At 39.3% G+C, this 17,903-nt stretch overlaps 1 protein-coding gene and 1 long non-coding RNA gene across 4 annotated transcripts; both read left to right on the top strand.

Annotated features, from left to right (window-relative positions):
• Nucleotides 1–486: 486 nt before the first annotated feature.
• Nucleotides 487–6,621, top strand: LOC147756943 (uncharacterized). Its single transcript, XR_015323728.1, has 5 exons — nucleotides 487–877; nucleotides 1,078–1,248; nucleotides 1,620–1,734; nucleotides 4,264–4,507; nucleotides 5,073–6,621. It is a non-coding gene; the product is annotated as an uncharacterized LOC147756943 (long non-coding RNA).
• A 1,457-nt stretch (nucleotides 6,622–8,078) lies between these two features.
• Hacl (2-hydroxyacyl-CoA lyase) lies at nucleotides 8,079–17,840 on the top strand. 3 transcript variants are annotated; one of them, XM_022800365.2, is made up of 14 exons: nucleotides 8,079–8,234; nucleotides 10,782–10,968; nucleotides 11,588–11,681; nucleotides 12,920–13,020; nucleotides 13,199–13,276; nucleotides 13,471–13,540; nucleotides 14,168–14,331; nucleotides 14,591–14,700; nucleotides 14,960–15,123; nucleotides 15,504–15,623; nucleotides 15,819–15,972; nucleotides 16,313–16,582; nucleotides 16,860–17,046; nucleotides 17,514–17,840. In XM_022800365.2, the coding sequence occupies exons 2-14, from the start codon at nucleotides 10,786–10,788 to the stop codon at nucleotides 17,544–17,546; spliced, it is 1,728 nt and encodes a 575-aa protein (XP_022656100.1). In that variant the 5' UTR covers nucleotides 8,079–8,234; nucleotides 10,782–10,785; the 3' UTR covers nucleotides 17,547–17,840. The 3 variants fall into 3 exon arrangements, with proteins under 3 accessions (XP_022656100.1, XP_022656099.1, XP_086838941.1); XM_022800364.2 differs by having other exon boundaries at nucleotides 10,776–10,968; XM_086982815.1 differs by lacking the exon at nucleotides 16,313–16,582 and having other exon boundaries at nucleotides 10,776–10,968.
• Nucleotides 17,841–17,903: the final 63 nt, after the last annotated feature.

Below are 17,903 nucleotides of genomic sequence, written 5' to 3'. Positions count from 1 at the left end.
CTCGCGGCCTCAAGAGAAAGCCAAACCTTGTGTCGACGCATTCGTGAGCCGCTGCCGCCACACGCACAGACGATCCAAGGAGACTCTCCAAGCCACAAAAGAGTGTCGATCTTCTACTGCTACCCATCTCGCACGCGTTACTAAGGGATCTCACAGGGAGTCGACTCGCGATTCGCAATTCGTTCACAGCGAGCCGCTCAAACAGGGAAGGGTGGAAATGACGAGAAGGAAGACGACGCTAGCGGGCAGACCGCCGAAGTTTCCACTACCGAGGATGGCAAGCAAAGAAAAGAAGGGACGCGAAAAAAATAAACGAAGAAACACGATGATGTTGATGCATCGTATAGTGGAGAAATGTGCTCGTAAGCGAGCAGCAGCTATGGTGAAATGAGTAGTACGGCGATAATCATGGTCTGTTTCGTATGTATGCATGCATCGACAAAAGCAAGGGACAAAAACAGTATTATAGAGCTACTATTTAAAAAACAAGCCTTTATCGATTTCTGTTCGATCTTTCAACCACTAAGTGCTTTCATACAGATATTGGTATTCTGTTGTTTTTTAGGAAGATCGTGTGTTAGACGGAGTGAAAAGGAGCCACAGACATGCGTTTCTACAATCGATATACAGATGAAGTTGGAGCACTATTGTAGATTGACTCTTGACAAGAGGACAGTTGCGTCTGATTTGGCGAGATACATATCCTGTTTGCAATATAGTTAATATACCTTCTATTGCGCTACGGAAATAGGCTTCTGGAGGTCGATAAAATCAGCTTCAATGAAGTTAAACAGAGCAGTATTCAAAAACGGACAAATATGATTTTTTGATACGAAGGATATGTCCAGAGCACCATTGAACGTGGAAAGGAGAAATTGTGAGTTGTGATTAAAGTTAGGCGTGTTGTGTCGGAAGGAGCAAGGCTCCATTCAGTCTATTCAGTGCTATATGTCTAGGCCAATCTAAACTCAAATGTAATTAATTTTTTGTTGTACATATGCCACCGACTATTTATAATATAAAATGCATCTCCAATTCTCTAATATGTACGTTTCGAATTGATCAAATACGTTGCAGCCTGTCTGAGTCTTTTTCGCCTAGCGGACCTATGTCTTCCAGTAGCGATGAACGGCTTGTAACGTAGAAAAGGCCTAGTAAATTGCGCACTGATGCAATAAATGGCAAATTTAGCGGCCACATTTTCCAGGTGTGGCACTGGCGATCTAACGAGATCGTAGATCTTAAAAGGTAATCAGTTATTTATATGATGCTGAAGCTATATATATAACCTACAACGTAACAAAAAACTGTAAAAAGGCGGATGTTAAAAACATAAAACTAAGCTACTTATGGGCTAAAGCTATGATTTAATATACTTAATAAGATTCAAAGATAAAAAAAAAAGCAGAACTCCTTAATAGTTTCTTTTCACTCACAATATTCCTTCTACACCCTGCGAAATCTACCAACGCAAATCGTGGGCCGAGGAAGGTAGATGGTACATCTTTGATATTTAAGACTTTGTATAATAACGACAGTAGCGGTCATGACGATAGCCGTACTATAGGCTAGCACATTGGTTTATCGCTAACCTTTCTTTCTTTTTTTTTTTTTTGTAGAAAAGTCTCTCCGCCCGAGGCAGTCAAGTGTAGGCGGCAGAAACGAACCGATCTGGGGTCCTGGACTGGTAACAGCCTAGCGGCCTACCGAAAGAGACGGACGGCGGGCATAAGGGTTAGTTTGGGAGGAGGTGGTGCCAATGGTGGGGTAAAGCGCAAAACGTAAGCCCTTCGTTGTATGTAAGTCCAGGTAGAGAGTGTGGGTGGCTTGAGGGGATTCGGTCGGCTTGGTAACGGGAATGAAATGGCACAGACGGGCTGACAAGCTTGGGTAGAGTTGGACAGGGGTAAAAGGGGTACGGCTTCTCCCTGCCTTCGTTTCTTCTATTTCGAGTCCTATTTTGCGGCTTTTTTCTCTGTCTTCGAAGGCTTCGCTCTGTCGGGGACGCACCCTTCGTTACACTTTAACGAAGAGCAGTACCCACTTCGAAAGCCAAAGACCCATCGGAAACACGAAGGATGATTGGCCGGTTTTACGATATGAAATATTCGAAGTATCAGATCTAGGCTTTCAACAGATCGCGAAGTGCTCATCCCGATAGGGAGAAGGAGAATCGTTCTTGCTTCATGCAATAGTACATTATACATGGCTGCACGCCGCCGTAGATGTAGCAACATGAAGTACGCTATAACGGTATAGTATAACAAATAAAATCAGGCAATATCAATACGAAAGTTTGCCTTCTATCGATAGCTATGTTAAGAGGTGGAAAAAACCGAATTTATAGAAACCGTAAAATAATTCCTATCGATTTGAAAATGGGCGTTTGCGCTTGGCTTGAATATATAAAATAGGTTAGTGACTATAGTTAGAGAATGGTAACTTAAAAAGCAGACTACCTGCTGGTAATCTGACAATGGAAACGATTTTTTTGTAATAAAAAAATCGTTGGTTTGATATACTTATCGCCTTTTCGAGTTAATATCCTCAACATATAGTCACCTTTATTCCTATTAGAAACTGGTCTATTGATTTATTGTAAAGTGGAAGTAGCAGCAAAGCTTATGTGAAATACTTGTTTTATGCGACGTTAGCGTCTCAGTCAGTTGAAGGAGTGCCGTTGCTAATAAGAGAATTAGTAAGCCTTAAAATATGCCGCTCGAAATTAACTGTAAACTCTAAGATTGCTTTCTGTTCAATCGTCTGCAATGTAAAGATATAATATAATCCATGCAAAGCTTGATCTTCAAGATTAACTCATGTAGGCTTGTATTATAGGTACTAAATGAGAGCAAATATTCTTAAAAATGAGCGTAGAAAAATTGACAAAGACACGCAGGCTATAATACTCCCAGGTAGCACTTCTTGATGTTTCCTTTGGATATCTTTTGTACCTCGACCCTTTAGAGTGAAAAACCTTGAATCTCGAAGAATTTCAAGTTGGGCTTTTCTTTTTTTCTCTATGTTTCACGAACGTTACCGGTGTCCCTTGACAATATGTGTGTATCGGTATCCCTTGCGTTCCCACTTGAACAAAGGAACCCCTTCTCGAGCACAGAACCGTATCGAATATTTGTTCCCCCGAAACCCCTGCATTAACTTGCCTGCTCATTTATTTTCCGTCACGTTGCTACTATGAAGAGTAATCGTTATAGTTCGCTAACCCGTCCCGTCTGTCTTCCTCTCGCTCGTTGGCACTTTCTTCTTTTGGTACCGTCTGCATCACAGAAGTTATTACATCACGCCTTTCTAATGCGGTGCGGATCGACCTGTCTAACAACGATTCCCCCGTTTGTGGATCCCGTGATATTTTTTGCGAATTTTTCCTGTGCTTGAAATAGGTGTGCGTTACACTAACATGTATTTAGGGCCGTCTTTGAATGTGCATTGCAAATGAATGTAGCCATGGACAACTCGCCATGATTTCCAACACTTTTATTCTTCACGAAGGAAGCTGAGTTCCACGAAAGGCGTGCGAAACGAAGTGATCAAAGCAGTTAAGTATAGGCCATATTTTGAGAGCAAACACAAACAATAGCCTGCGTCACCTAAATTCGAATTAAACTTCCCTGCACACCAATTGTTCTACCTCCATCCGGAAAAGCATAACAATGTGGTGCTTATCGATGGTAATTAAGGACGGACGTTTTCTTTGGAATATACGTGCGATGTGGTGGCGGAACAAGCTTTAGCAAAGCTCGTTTCAAATTTACATTTTTAACTATTTAATGAAATGCTACTGGGTCGGCCTCGATGGATCCTTTAGACGTATGAGACAAATACTTGAAAGTATTACTTCACACAAATCCAATATTTTTTATTATTTTTTTAAAATTATATCTATATATGATTTTTTTGTTTTTTTGTTTCACAGTTTTTGTGAATTCACACAATTTTCAGCTTCTTTTTCGCGCACATTTCTTAACTGGTAACGCAAATATTTTTTTCGAATGTATTCATTGTCCCTAAGTTGTCGTAGTTTAATTTGCTTCTTAAGTTAAGCAAGCTTTTTTTACGTAAAAACAAATCGTACGGAGTTGTCTCACATAATATGAGGGTTTTTTTGGCGTTGCCCCGTTTACTGGTTAGCTGCTCTCTAAAGTGATCCCTTAATAACGCGATTACACTATTAGTTGCGTAAAGGGGCGAACCATCCTATTGAAACTACGTATTTTGCTACATATCGGTATACATCGCTTTCAGGTACCAAAAGGTTTGAGATCATCTCCTGCCGGGAAAAGCCAATGATGCCTCCAACCCATATGTCATACCAGACGGTGATCTGTAGGATCCCTTTCGTAGATAGCCCCGGGGGTTCTCGGCCACGACAATCTGCGAGCTGTGGACCAATTTAAGTAAAATATCCGTGCCGCCATCTCAGAGATGTGACTAGATATTCGCCAAAAATTGAACGAAATGATGAACCGCTATGAAAAAGCTACCTCACGTACGTTGTGTTAAAGTAAAATCTTAAAAGTGTAAAGTTTGTAGTAAATGTAGATATGTTCAGTTGTTTTTTATGGCCGTCATTTTGAAATTGCTACCGACCAGATGGCTATCCCTATATGTATATATACATATATATGCAAATATAAGAAAAATTGTGGTGCGTATTCTTACGAAATGACGTAATAGATTTGGGCATTCGAGTGATCAGTGGCTCGTCATAATGTGACAAGGATCGATCACAACATTTTCGTGGTCATTCCTCATTCGAGATTCGTGGGTGGTTTTGATACCAATAGCAGTGATTGCAGTGACTCAGCCGGCAGAGTTGGCTGGTTACATGTTTTTTTTGATCTACGCGAGCCATGATCTATATGCTCTTGTCTGTGCTATGGAGGTTAGGAACGGTTATACCGTTCGTTTCCTCTGCCGTCCTTTTTTTTTTTCTTTAGTTAACCCTCGCTATTACTGCTGGCGTGGCGTCTGCCTAAGATTCAGCCGCGTTGAACCATCGTTTCCGATGTGTGTCTATACGTATCTTTCTTTCTTGATTTTTCGTTGCACAGAATACTTTTTCTACAGGCCCTTTCGTCTGTCTCCCAGCCATCGCTGACTCTCCGGACGCTGATGCGGCCTCTCAAAGGATAATATCATCGGCGTTCCACAACAGCCTCGACTCAGCCCGTCTCTACTTCAAGCCTTTCAGGCGCTTGGTTCTTAGGTCCCGGTTCTTGCTCTGGGAGCAGTTGTATATCGCTCGTGGTGCTAGTAGGATTCGTTGTCGTTGTAACAGAAGCGGCAGTGGTCCTTCTCGACGATAACAACAACGTCGAACTTGGAGAGACGACGAAAGAGTCTCATACTACGGAGAGTTGCTACTGCTGTTGTGGAACGCAAACCTTCGAGCTGAGCTGAGCTGAGTTGAGCTCGTAGATTTCGTTCTATAAAGCTAAACCCTTCCTTTCTGTCTCGTCGTTTTTAAGGAGATTTCTTGGCTCTAAAAGTTGCCACTGCTACCGGCGTAGCTGCTGCTACCGTTGATCCGATGTCTCGGTTCAACACGACTCACCGTCGCCTAGATGGACAGTGGGTGAGTTTAGGGGTAAGTGGAGAACTGAGAGGACCAAAGGTTCCTCCGACAAGGAGGAGCACACAATTGGTTGGCGAGAGATGCCCCGCATCCTACATTCCCTCCAGAGTAGACCAGCAGGCAGCAGGCGGTCCTGGCAGGATCGAGGACTGGATAGCGGGTTGGTCTGCCGCTTCGTTGGTTGACTGCACGCTGCTCCTAGTACAATCGACGGCGATAACACTCACCCAACAGACAGACAAGGATTGCGCGGGGAATGCATTCCTCTGCTTTCTTTTGCCTTTGCTGTTTCTGCCTCTTTTTCCCTTCTTATTCGTCGTCTAGCGTCTCCGATAGTAGTGGATAGAATGAGATGACTAAGCACAGTTCCCCTATGTATACCACTATCACCACCACAACATTAGGAAGTAGGCGACGATAGCCAACCTACACGCTCAGAATGACTCTTTGTTATCGTACATATATATATATACCTATTGCAAGTAGTTACATTACCTCAACCCGTTGGACACTCGCCTGTTTCGTGCGAATGAGGAGATTTAAAGCAATAATTTCTCGAATTCGAAAATCAAACAAGCATGCAAAAACGCCAGCCATGTCACTAAAGTGTAAGGGAGTGGATTTTGTCTTGAGCGTTTATAAAGTCATAACGCTAATTCAAGCTTTCGCAAACTTTCTGCTTAAATATACACAATGGTTACTGGTCTATTTAACAGGAAACACGAGGTTATGGTTGAAACCCAAAACGAATAGGTACTAGAGTGACAGCAAAAGCTTAGATAAAATTGTATGTATGATTAAATTAAAAAAATTCATTATTCTGTAGTATTCTCTATTGTGTGTTCTGCTAGCCAAGAAACAGAAAACTATTTTTTTCTTACAGCCGCTTACTCTCAAAACAGTTTGCCAATTAAAATTGAAGTTAATAACGAATGTAAAAAACAGGCACTGCGTCAACATAACTGCCATGCCTAACTTTAAATTTTATTTTTCAATAAAATTTTTCAATTGGACAATCATCTAAATTATAAGTCGTTTTAAAAGAAAGTGTTTTTTTTTTTAATAACAATGATAATAATTAGAATTATGTTATAGCATGTGTGTGTTTGCAATGTCATTGAAATTCAGTTTTTTTAATCAAATCAAGCAGAATATTAACGTAACCCCATAAATTGTCGTTTCGTTAATTCAATCCGACAATTGTCACCGGCTAAATCGAGCCATCTTTACCATAAATTATTTGAACATATATTTCCTGGGATTAAGTTGAATTAACATGACGCTGTACTTTCCTTCATTACGAGCCTTTCTTAATTAAACCTGCTTATGTAAGTCGGCTGAATGTGGAACGAAGAGCTATAGGACAATAGAGCATCCACTCCGAAATCGCAAGAAAAATATTAGTTTATCTATTTACAGCGTGGGCAGTTAATATTCTTCAAGAATTTCATTCAGAGTTGACCAGCGCATCTATTTTCCCAGTACTAGGCAAAACATTTTAGACTAGTTCTTACCTTAGTTTGTTCCAAGTTCTCCAGTTAATGTTTGTTCTGTTAATTTATTAATTACAATTACAAAAAAAAAAACCAAACAACGCCTAACGGGAGTACCAGACAAAACCTTATGCGTATTTACGTTCAGTTCAATTGCGAGAGTTATCGATTCATCTGATTCGTTCAAGTGTCCTTAGTAAAAAGAAATTCAGTTTTTGACCAACGGACAAGACGACAGAGTCATAAAATTTCAACATTAATTGTTGTCTAGTTATTTCTATGTCGGGCTTACCGTCTAACAAATGATCACCGTCAAAGTGGCAGCATAATTTTTTACAGTAAGGACCATAATCAAGTAAAAAGTGCAGACATAAAAATTCCCTGTGCTCTTCGACTAAAAACATACGCCATATGTGAAATCCCGACGATTATGGCAAGTGCTTCTGAAATGACTCATCTGAAGTAAGTAATATTTGTTGAGGAATGGTGTTTAAGTTGTCTATATAGTAATATGCCTTTAGAACCATTGTCTGTTAGGCGTTTAAATTGCTAAATATATTTAGATAATTCTCAATCAAATACGGATGTGTTATTTCATTGATAAAATATTAGAAATATAATTGGGCGCCAACTGCAAGTTACAAGATATCAGTGTTGTAATTTGCACATCATTCACATATCTGTAGCCATTGGTGTCTAAGTCTACCATTATCAAGCAACACCAGTATAGCCTTTATTGACCGCCTTTGACAACGACACTTCTATTATTTACTAATATCTCTTCATTATGTTCATCTCCTGCTGTCACTGACAAAATGCTAATATTGCAAACGAAATCGCGTATTCAGCATACGGCCATAAAAGCATACGCATGTAGCGTTTTGACACGAAGCTTGACTCGGCACTCGGACGAACAGGTCTAGGATTGAATAGTCAGGATGTTGTGGTGTGTCCGCGGCGACCCTTTCCGTTGTCAACACCCTCCTCTACCCTCACTACCGCCGTCAGCAAGATGTAGTTAACGTTGATTTGATTCGATTCTCTACTGTGGACGCCTGGGCATGTCGCCGTTACGCTTGTGACTACACGGCATAAAACCAACCTGGATAATTAATAGTTGATCAGCTGCCTGTTTCGAGAAACCGGTAAGCTAGAACATTAAAAAAATAGATCACCATATGTAACGTGTCAAAAACTAGTTTGTAGAAAGAAGAAACTTGTAGAAAGAGATGTTGAGTGATGCTTCTGCGAAACGAAAACAAACAAATTTAATGCCATTGATTAGAAAGAACGGAAACAACTTACGACTATATAAATATATCTGAATACGTAGAGCGTGAGCAGTCGCCACTAATATCCAAAATGACAACCATTAAGTAATTCAGCCAAACTCCTTTTTCGAGTACTACCTCAACGATCCATAGGATCGGATTGCTTGATCTGTTTCATAAAATACACAAAAGAGTTTAAATGTAAGTCTTGACATGCGCTCAACTGTTCCTTACCGGAGGTATTGACAGTTGCGCGCGAAAGCTTAACATAAGCTCAGCACTAGTTCAATTCGGATAAATCCGAGCGTCCTCTCTGAAAAAAAGACTATCTACCTCAATCACTTCAAGCAGATTCAGTCTATCTCAGATGATTTAAGCCATAAAAATATATGATAAAAAAAATCGCTATGTTTGTTGTGAACTTTATCTAAAAGAAGTTTCGCTGGGTGCCTAAGTTAGTGCTGTACCGTCTTCGAAGACAATAGACAATGCTGTCAAGGTGTCATGGATGCGTTGACATTTTGACGTTTACGAACGATTTTTCAACCGAATCAGCATTATTAGCTTGCTTATGTCCAACTTTGAGTTTTTTTGAAACAGAAAGGTAGTTGAAAACAATGCGTGGCTCGTCGAGCTTACCAGTCTACTTCTTTTCACTTCATTTGTATTCTAAATAAGATGCATAAACTTTGCAGATATTTAATTCTAATTATGACTATTTCGAACCCTGTTAGACCTCTTGTAGATTTGTCCGTAACATCACTCGTTCTACTTCGATGTCGAAGAAAAATATAAGAACCTAAGAATCGGCATGCCGTGTAGAAGAATTTTTTGTTCTGTGAATATGGAAGTTTGTTTTTGCTTCGAGTTGGCCCCGACGACCGAAAGGCCTTAGGATGAATTATTATATTTTCTGCACTCGGATCAGGCGTATAAAGCTCGCATAAGTACCACCCTAGTTATTTAGAAAAAGAATGTTATATACATCAGCGATTTGACACTTTCGTAACTACTTATTGCTTCAATTACAATTTATTTGCACATAATTCAGCACTGCAGTGGGTGGGGCCTGACGAATCGCGAATTCACATCTACGATTGTACTGAGGCGGCATAACATTTTTGCCCCAGTTTTTTTTCGATTTTTCGTGAGCGGCTGCCCCACTTTCGAAACAGACGATCGACGTTGCCCGCGGACAGAGGGCAGAGTCCACTCAGTTGCTTTCTTGGGCTTATCTATAAACGGCACGGTTTAAGGTAACAACCATCGCAATGGTTGCATACCGAAAAGCATCAATTATAAGAGTATAAATCATTTTTAACTACATGTCTAATTCTTTGTACCAAAAGTAATGCAAGACAAACGTCTTGACCAATAATAAAAAAAGCATTCTTTCATAGTGTTTCTATTTAACTGCTTAAATTATCCATATTGCTGTTATAAGGCGAATATTCCAGGACGAGCGATCTGAAAAGATAGTTACGCAAGTATTGTTTCTGTATAATAGAACCGGTGCGTACCACTTTTTTTTGACATGTGCGTAAGTGAAACAAAGTAAATGTTGATTGGGTTCTGCCGAACTTATTGACTATAGAATTATTTTTATTTCGAGTAATTGGACAATTTGGACATTGGCCCTTAAGTACTTTTCATCTTTGACACATGCTTTGCAGAGCCCTGGTTTGAACTGTGAGTGGCCACGTTACCATGGCATTATTTTTTTTTTTTTATAAACGAGACCAATTGGGTAGCTTTAGATATTCAGGCACATTTAGGAGAACTCTTACGTTTACACATCTTGCCACTTCCTTTGATGTCTAAGCGAAACAACTGCTTTTACCGAAGGTAATTTTCATCGTTATCAAACACAAATGGAATATTCCATAACCGTTCCTGAGCTGCTTATTACTGTTCAACGAGATGATCGTATGTTGATCTCGTTGCAAATTCATTCTGGGTGCAATTCATTCGTTGATAAAGAGCTCTTAGCTGAGTAGTCTATTTGGTGCGGACCGAATTTCAAGCTAAAAAGTATTCACTATCTGGCCTTATTGAAAAATTTGTTTCAATCAAATTAATTCTTTGCATACCTAGCGTAACGGTAATTTAAAAAAAAAAAATATGAAAATTATCCCGTAGCTTCATTGTCGCATTATTGCATATTTATTTCCACTTAAAATATGCCGATTTTGACAATTAACGCTAAGCTAAAATCTGTTAACAGGACTCCTAAATTTTAGAACATGTTCTGGTACATGCATAAAGCCAAATCAATACTATCAGTGTCAAATCCTTTGTGAAGGTTTTTTTTGAATGTTTGTATATATCGGAAGTAATGACCTGTATAGAATAAATTAAAAGTGAATTAAAATCTGAACGAATCCGATTATTAAAATTGTATTGATTTAATTTAAGTTACAGGTATATGTCAACGACGAGTCATCGAGTTATGGCCCGCATGATTGATGGCGCGCGTGTGCTGGTGGAGTCGCTCCGACGTCAAGGCGTAGAGTACATGTTAGGTGTGGTCGGAGTACCAGTATTCGAGGTGAGCGTAGCTGCACAGCAAGCCGGCATCAAATTCATCGGGATGCGAAACGAACAATCTGTGAGTATCTACGAATGGATGAGTCTGATCATATTGTGTGAAATAATTACTAAAGATCAATACTAATGCTATGATAGATAGACCAGTAAACCGAACCCATGTACATACTGCCGTTACGGCACTTGTGATTCTTGAAAGGCTTTATTTAAAACCGGAGATCCTAGTTAGCTACTCGTGTCGGTGGTAAGCACCAATTTGAAAGAATCCAATATAACAATTTGTTTTTGTGGACTATGGTGTAGCTATGCATTATTCTGATCAACTTCTTCGCGAATTCATACGACGCTGCGCTGATACATCTAATTTCACTAATCGTCATATTTTTGGGCCACATTGTGGCACATCACGTATTGCCCATTTCAGAATTTTTTTTTTCTGGGAAATTCTGGCCTGTTCTGATTTCTGTCATCTTGTTTTACATGAAAGAGTCAAAAACGAGAAAATTTTTGTGAAACTTCGATGTAGAGTTAATGGACTAGAAGATTCATTGTAGAAATATAGCAGAAACATATATTCTCACACGTTCAGAATCATTGTAGAATATGCAATCTTATTGCCGAGAAACAACACAAAATCTTTTTTAACTATTACTCTTGTTTTTCGTTAATGCTGCGAGCAGGCCGCGTATGCCGCAGGGGCAATCGGATATCTAACCCGGCGACCCGGCGTCTGCCTGACTGTTTCCGGACCCGGTGTGCTCCATACAATTGGAGGTTAGACAAAGTCGTTCGATCATAATCGTTCGAATGCATCAAATAACAATGACGTAGTGCAGATGTTTATTAGGTTTTCGGTGCCTACCTATGCATCGTACACTAAGCACACTTGTGCGTAAGAACTGCAAACGACACCACTAGAGGAACACGTCGTCACAATTCAATTGGGGATGCAAATCTACCACTGATTTAAATTATAGTGAATCATTGCTCATAGCTGCCATATTTTCTAAAAGCCGGGTTATTTCAATCAACTTTAATTCGCCACTGCCTTCGTATCGAAACAAAATCCTTTTTCAAAAAATAATTGCTATAGCATATAACGAATAATGGCAGTCAGAGATTGACAAAAAAAAGACACTGATCTGATCAGTTCTATGGGTCGAACAATATCAACTTTAGTATGCAAGGAGTTGTTGCGTCATCACCAAGATTTTTACCGAATCGAATGTACTCGTTTTTCATCGAGGGAAAGATAGGCTAAAAATAATTTTTTGACGATCTTCAAAAAGAAACGAGAGCAGGTTTGAACCTATCCAATGTCTCAAGGAGTTTGAAAGCTTCTAAAAGTATTCCGTTTTTTTCGGATCTTACAGGCATTTTTACTTGGACATAGAAGGAGCTCAAAAATAGAATCATGATTAAAATTATGTGATGAACACCTTCCGAGGAAACTATAGTTCTAAAATATAAAGATTTTAAGAATTAAAAAAGGTGGTCTAAAATATCACGTATTTTATTTATTTATCTAAAATATTAAGCATGAATGTATTTCTTAGTTAACATTGAGGAACAATCTACCGAATTGGGAAAATGTGTGCTGGGGGGTAGGTTGAGAACATTAGCATTTAAAAGACATTTTATTATGTCATCGGACGCATCTTGAGTTTGCGGACACATAATTTGATCAGAGTTCTTTCCACAAGATCTTCGCCTTCCTTGAGGTAAACGAGAAAATTTACCAGAGCAATCTACCAATACATATCTACGCATTCTCTTTGTATGTTGTACCTATACGGTTATTATCTGCTGTCGCTTTCCCAACCTTTATCTGGATCGATTTTCATTATCAGCAGTTTTTCTCTTAAGTGTCCTTATCACGTTTAGTTTCTTTCGTATCACTCCTTCTTCCGCTGCACTCTTCCGTCTCTATCTCTGCGACTTATTTTTTTTATAGTGTTCCTTTTCAGCCCACTTGGGTTCAGCATGGTCATAAACAAATAGAAACGTTACAGGCCTTGCAAACGCACAACTTAATGGGTGGCCGATGATTCTAATCGGAGGTGCCAGTGAAAGGCAGCTTGATGGCGTTGGTGCTTTTCAAGAATATCTTCAGGTAAATTTCCTTATCATCTTGACAAACACTGCCGAATTATACAACCTGTACATAGATGTACTACTGATAATCTTTGACCGCGTGAGATCTACAAATGTTTCTCCGCATGATTATTATATATTTTATGAAAATGATTTTGGTGAAAATTTGATATCCTAATCTCTGTTGTTCCTGTTAGGTTGAATCGTGTCGAATGCATGTGAAGTATGCTGCTCAACCCAATTCAATTGAACAAATTCCGTTCGTCGTCGAGAAGGTCTGTAGATTCACATTTCCCTTCACAGACCTATGTCACAGTATTGAATGCTAAAAGAGGATCATCCCAAGCGCTAGCTACAACGAACATAAGCCTTTTATATAGAAGTTACAAGGTCGGAATTTTTCAAGGTGCCTTATGGTCTATTATTTGTCCTGTTCCGTGCTCACAGACGTACTATGTTTTTTTCACAGGCAACGAGAGAGGCGCTATTTGGACGACCCGGAGCTTGTTATATTAGTATGCCCGCTGATTTGATCACTGGTAAGATTGTTTTTATAGAATAGTAGGAAATTGCCACTAGTCTATATAAAACAGTGGTAAAAAAAACTCTTGAGCTCATCAATGATATGCATGATAACAAATTATTTTTACGTTGGACGGTCTTGTATCAAAGCAGATCTTGTATCGGCTCTCTCCAACCAATTATACAAAACCGTTGTAATATAAATCAAAGCAGTTAGCTTCTGTTGACCTACCTCGCTATCAAGTAATAGAGTGAATGTTACGTGGCTAGAGACACGAAAGCTCAGAAGGAGGCAAGCTCCACAACTCTAAAAGGTAATATGGATAATAATAATAATAATAATAATAAATAATAAAGGTAAAATAAGGATCTAAAATAGTCGTGTAGTTAAGATAAGAGAACTCGAAACATGTTTTTAGAGAACCATTATATTTTGTTTCGGTAGCAAGCATTATTGTCGATGAGCGGGTCCTTATAATCATACTGGACATATGAACATGGGACCATACTATACTGATCTATAGGTCCAAATTGCACATAGGTATTATTTCAACTATAGTACGTATTATCAGTAGTTAATGGATATGTCATGTCGGTTTTTATCGTAACCTAATTTTGAGATCAGAACCTCGCTTTGCGTTCAGGTGAAACGGATGAGTCGAAGCTCTACCATTCCAAAGTGGTAGGAGATGCTCCTGTATCCTTGGCCTGCCCTCAACAAATAGCTAGAGCTATCAGTTTACTAAGAACGGCTGAAAAACCTCTTATCATAGTTGGCAAAGGTTGTGCCTATGGTCGTGCTGAAAAGGTGAATTATATATATATATATAGCAGTGGCTTTTTGCTGTCCTGTATAAAAAGTATGCAGCTATTCTGTGTCTACAATTAAGACCAGACTAACTTTATTATTAGAAAAACTGTTCTAGGGTCAAAAATTGGGTCATTTCGGAGACATGTGTTCAAATATATGTGCCTAATAATTACTTAAATTACAATGCAAACTCAATGGTCTCGTGAACAATAGTTAGCAGTTTCACGATAATTTGTTGTTTTTTTTCTGTTTGCAGAGTGCACGAGAATTTATTGAGAAGTCTGGTATTCCTTATCTTCCAACTCCAATGGGAAAAGGAGTGCTTCCAGACGATCATCCCCAGTGTATTGCACCCGCGCGTACAAAGTAATCTACAATTACGTACAGTACAATTACGAAGTAAAGCGTCGTTATAATAGTCAATTTACTAACCCACAAGATTTATTTTCCATAAACTTTTCTATGTGGTCTATTTCCTGTCGCTCTTGTATCCTCATGTGAAAGTCATAATGCGATGAAACAACAAAATGAACATGGGTTGAATAGTCAATTCATAGTTTTGCTTAATAAAAAATAAAAGAATGAATGAATAAACAAAAATTATCAACTCGTTTCGTTTCGCCAGGGCGCTTCAGGAGGCCGACGTAATCCTGCTGCTAGGCGCTCGCACGAATTGGATGTTGCACTTTGGAAGGCCACCACGTTTCAACACGTCTGTCAAATTCATTCAGGTTGAAATTAAAGCTGAAGAATTCGACAACAGTGCGCCCACTGAAGTCGCTCTTCTTGGTATAAATAATCTTGGCTCATTCCACTGCTGGCATATAACGACGATGATAACATTTGAGATTTATCCACCCTTTTATGAAATAATAACAATAAATGTTTCACGTTTTAAACTGTGTTATTATATTAAGAGTCATTTGTTACGAGTTGTAAGCACCCGAATCACTTTGCTAGAAGAGATACATGGAGCTTGTATGGCTACCGCTCGTACTTCACGGTTTCTTTAATAGTAGCCGTATTGGCCAAAACTGAAAGTTATGGCCTACCCTAGATAGTCCAGGCGTAGCATCAGCCAAGGACCAAAAACATAACTTATTTCGTTTCAAGGTATTATCTGAGCAATAAGAAATCTCACAAGTTTAGCACCCTTTTTGACGTTGCAGGCGACGTGAACACAGTCTGCGTCCAGCTGCGAGATGCTTGCTCATTCAAGCACGATTCTTCATCCGACTGGATCAATGGACTCCGATTTAAAATGGAATCCAACGCTAAAATTGTTCAAAGTGAGCACAAGTCTGAACTGGTAATTATAAACGTGTAGTTGTAATTTTTTTTTGCCGATAAGAAGATTGTTTCCACACGAACTAAACATGTTCTCTGCGTCAACATACTACTCAACTAGCTACTATGAAATGGAATACATACAGAAATTATTTTTGCCAATAAATGCATTTATTATCAAACGACTATGTCCACAGGCCTTACGGAGAGTAAAGCTATTCCAATGAATTACCATTCCGCCTATAAGATCATCAGTAAATACCTGCCAAAGGACGCAATAATCGTCAATGAAGGGGCCAACACGATGGATATAGGGCGAACCATGCTTCCCAATATACTGCCGCGCCATAGGTACATACACGAACACTTCCGTAACGGTTGTATTTGGCGCTGTATTTATAAGGCTTTATTTTGTAACTTGTCGTTAGCTACCGCTCTTTTAAACGATAATGGTTTTTCTTTCAGTTTTATGACTAAGTATCTATTTAACGAGTGTCCAGGAGAAGTCAGTAGGACAACTCCTCAGAAATAATTTGGGCCGTTTTACCTGTGAAAAGAAAGCTTTCAATGTTATGTTTAAATTTGAACTAGCCGGACGGGACCCAAAGAAAACGTGATATAATTTTGTTGTTAGTTAATAGAAGCATTTAGATAAAAAAATTAAGCCATTATTAATTCTGAATATGCGCAGGCTCGATGCGGGCACATTTGGTACAATGGGCATTGGATTGGGCTTTGCTATAGGGGCTGCCTTACACGCTCAAGCAGTGTACCCTGGAAAGCGGGTCGCGTGCGTGCAGGGCGATTCAGCTTTCGGCTTCTCGGCGCTCGAGTACGAGACCGCCGTGAGATATCGTCTACCTATCATATGTATTGTCATTAACAACAATGGCATCTACAATGGATTTGACGAAAACTCCTGGAAAGCGTTCTACCAATCTGGCCAGCACGAAGCTCTTTCGTAAATATATAAAATGATAAGCACCGAGTCAGAAAATTAATTCTGTGAAATAATTTAGTTATAATGCTTTCGTTTATTTTTGAATTTCAAACGTTATATCTGACGAACCAGGCTTTGGCCTGAGCTGTTTTGCTTTTTGCTATAGACTCACCTTGAATGCAGTCGAATGCGTCTACAGCAGTCTTCAAAAGTCGCTTCCGCATGGCATGATGAATAGGCACTTCTCTCACTGATTTCAGTACTTTAAGATACTATATACATCTAATCTGCATTCTAGGCTGCCTCCGAATGCACTGACGCCGAACGCGCGTTACGACGAAATTTCGAAAATGTTTGGTGGACGAGGATTCAACGTAAAAACGCATGCGGAGCTTGCTAAAGCAATGAAAGCAGCTGTGGCGTACATTGACGGACCATGTATCATCAACGTAAACATTGACGGAATGGCTCAGAGGAAACCACAGGTACTTCTATAATAAAATCATTGTTGCAGTTACGACATACATATGATGTTGCCACCATGAAATCCTTGATATAAATTGTGCGCTCTAGGTTTATCGGTCCTTTTCGTTTTACACATTTGAACCACGATCTCGGGCCAAGGCGAGTCACATGCAAATAATCTGAGTAAGCGTTATGTCCTGCTGTACGTTGGACGGCTAAATCTAAATCTCTGACTACGAGAGCTTGATTGAGTCCGTGATACAATTACGTAGCCACCTTTTTTATTATTAAGTAGTAACAGGGCTCGAGTGTTAACTCAAATATGAAACAACTCCTGTTGCTGAGGGTTATATGAGAAAGTAACTTGCAATGAAACCAGTCCTTATCTAGCGAACGTGCGTAACGACTTCATTTGCTCTTTAAGTAGGCAAATAGATAATAATAATAAATTAAAATTACAGATTTCTGGCTTTCTCGTTGATTTCAGGAGTTCGAGTGGCACACAAGGGCCAAAATATAACTATTGCCAGGCAGATACAAACTGCAGCTAGCACAAAAATAGGGAAGTCTTCTTTGATTTGCCCATTCGATGAGCCTATCGTAAATTACCAATCGCCAGTTCTATTGTCACTAAGTGACACCACGGTTATTTGCTCATCTCATTGCATAAACGAAATATGCCTACAAATCTTTCATGCCTCAGGTAATAGATTTATTTCATCATATACGATACGCGCTGACATGAACCTGAACGACAAACCGCGCGTGCAGCTAATCCTATCGCCATTCTAAAATAAATATATTTTATAAAGTATTACGGTGCTTTCCTTCCCTTTGATAATGACACAATATTTTTTTTTGTTTATGATAAATCTAC

The sequence above is a fragment of the Varroa destructor genome, unplaced genomic scaffold, assembly GCF_002443255.2.
Source record: "Varroa destructor unplaced genomic scaffold, Vdes_3.0 BEIS01000003.1, whole genome shotgun sequence".
In the NCBI taxonomy this organism is placed as follows: Eukaryota; Metazoa; Arthropoda; class Arachnida; order Mesostigmata; family Varroidae; genus Varroa; species Varroa destructor.
This window is presented reverse-complemented; position numbering and strand designations above follow the sequence as displayed.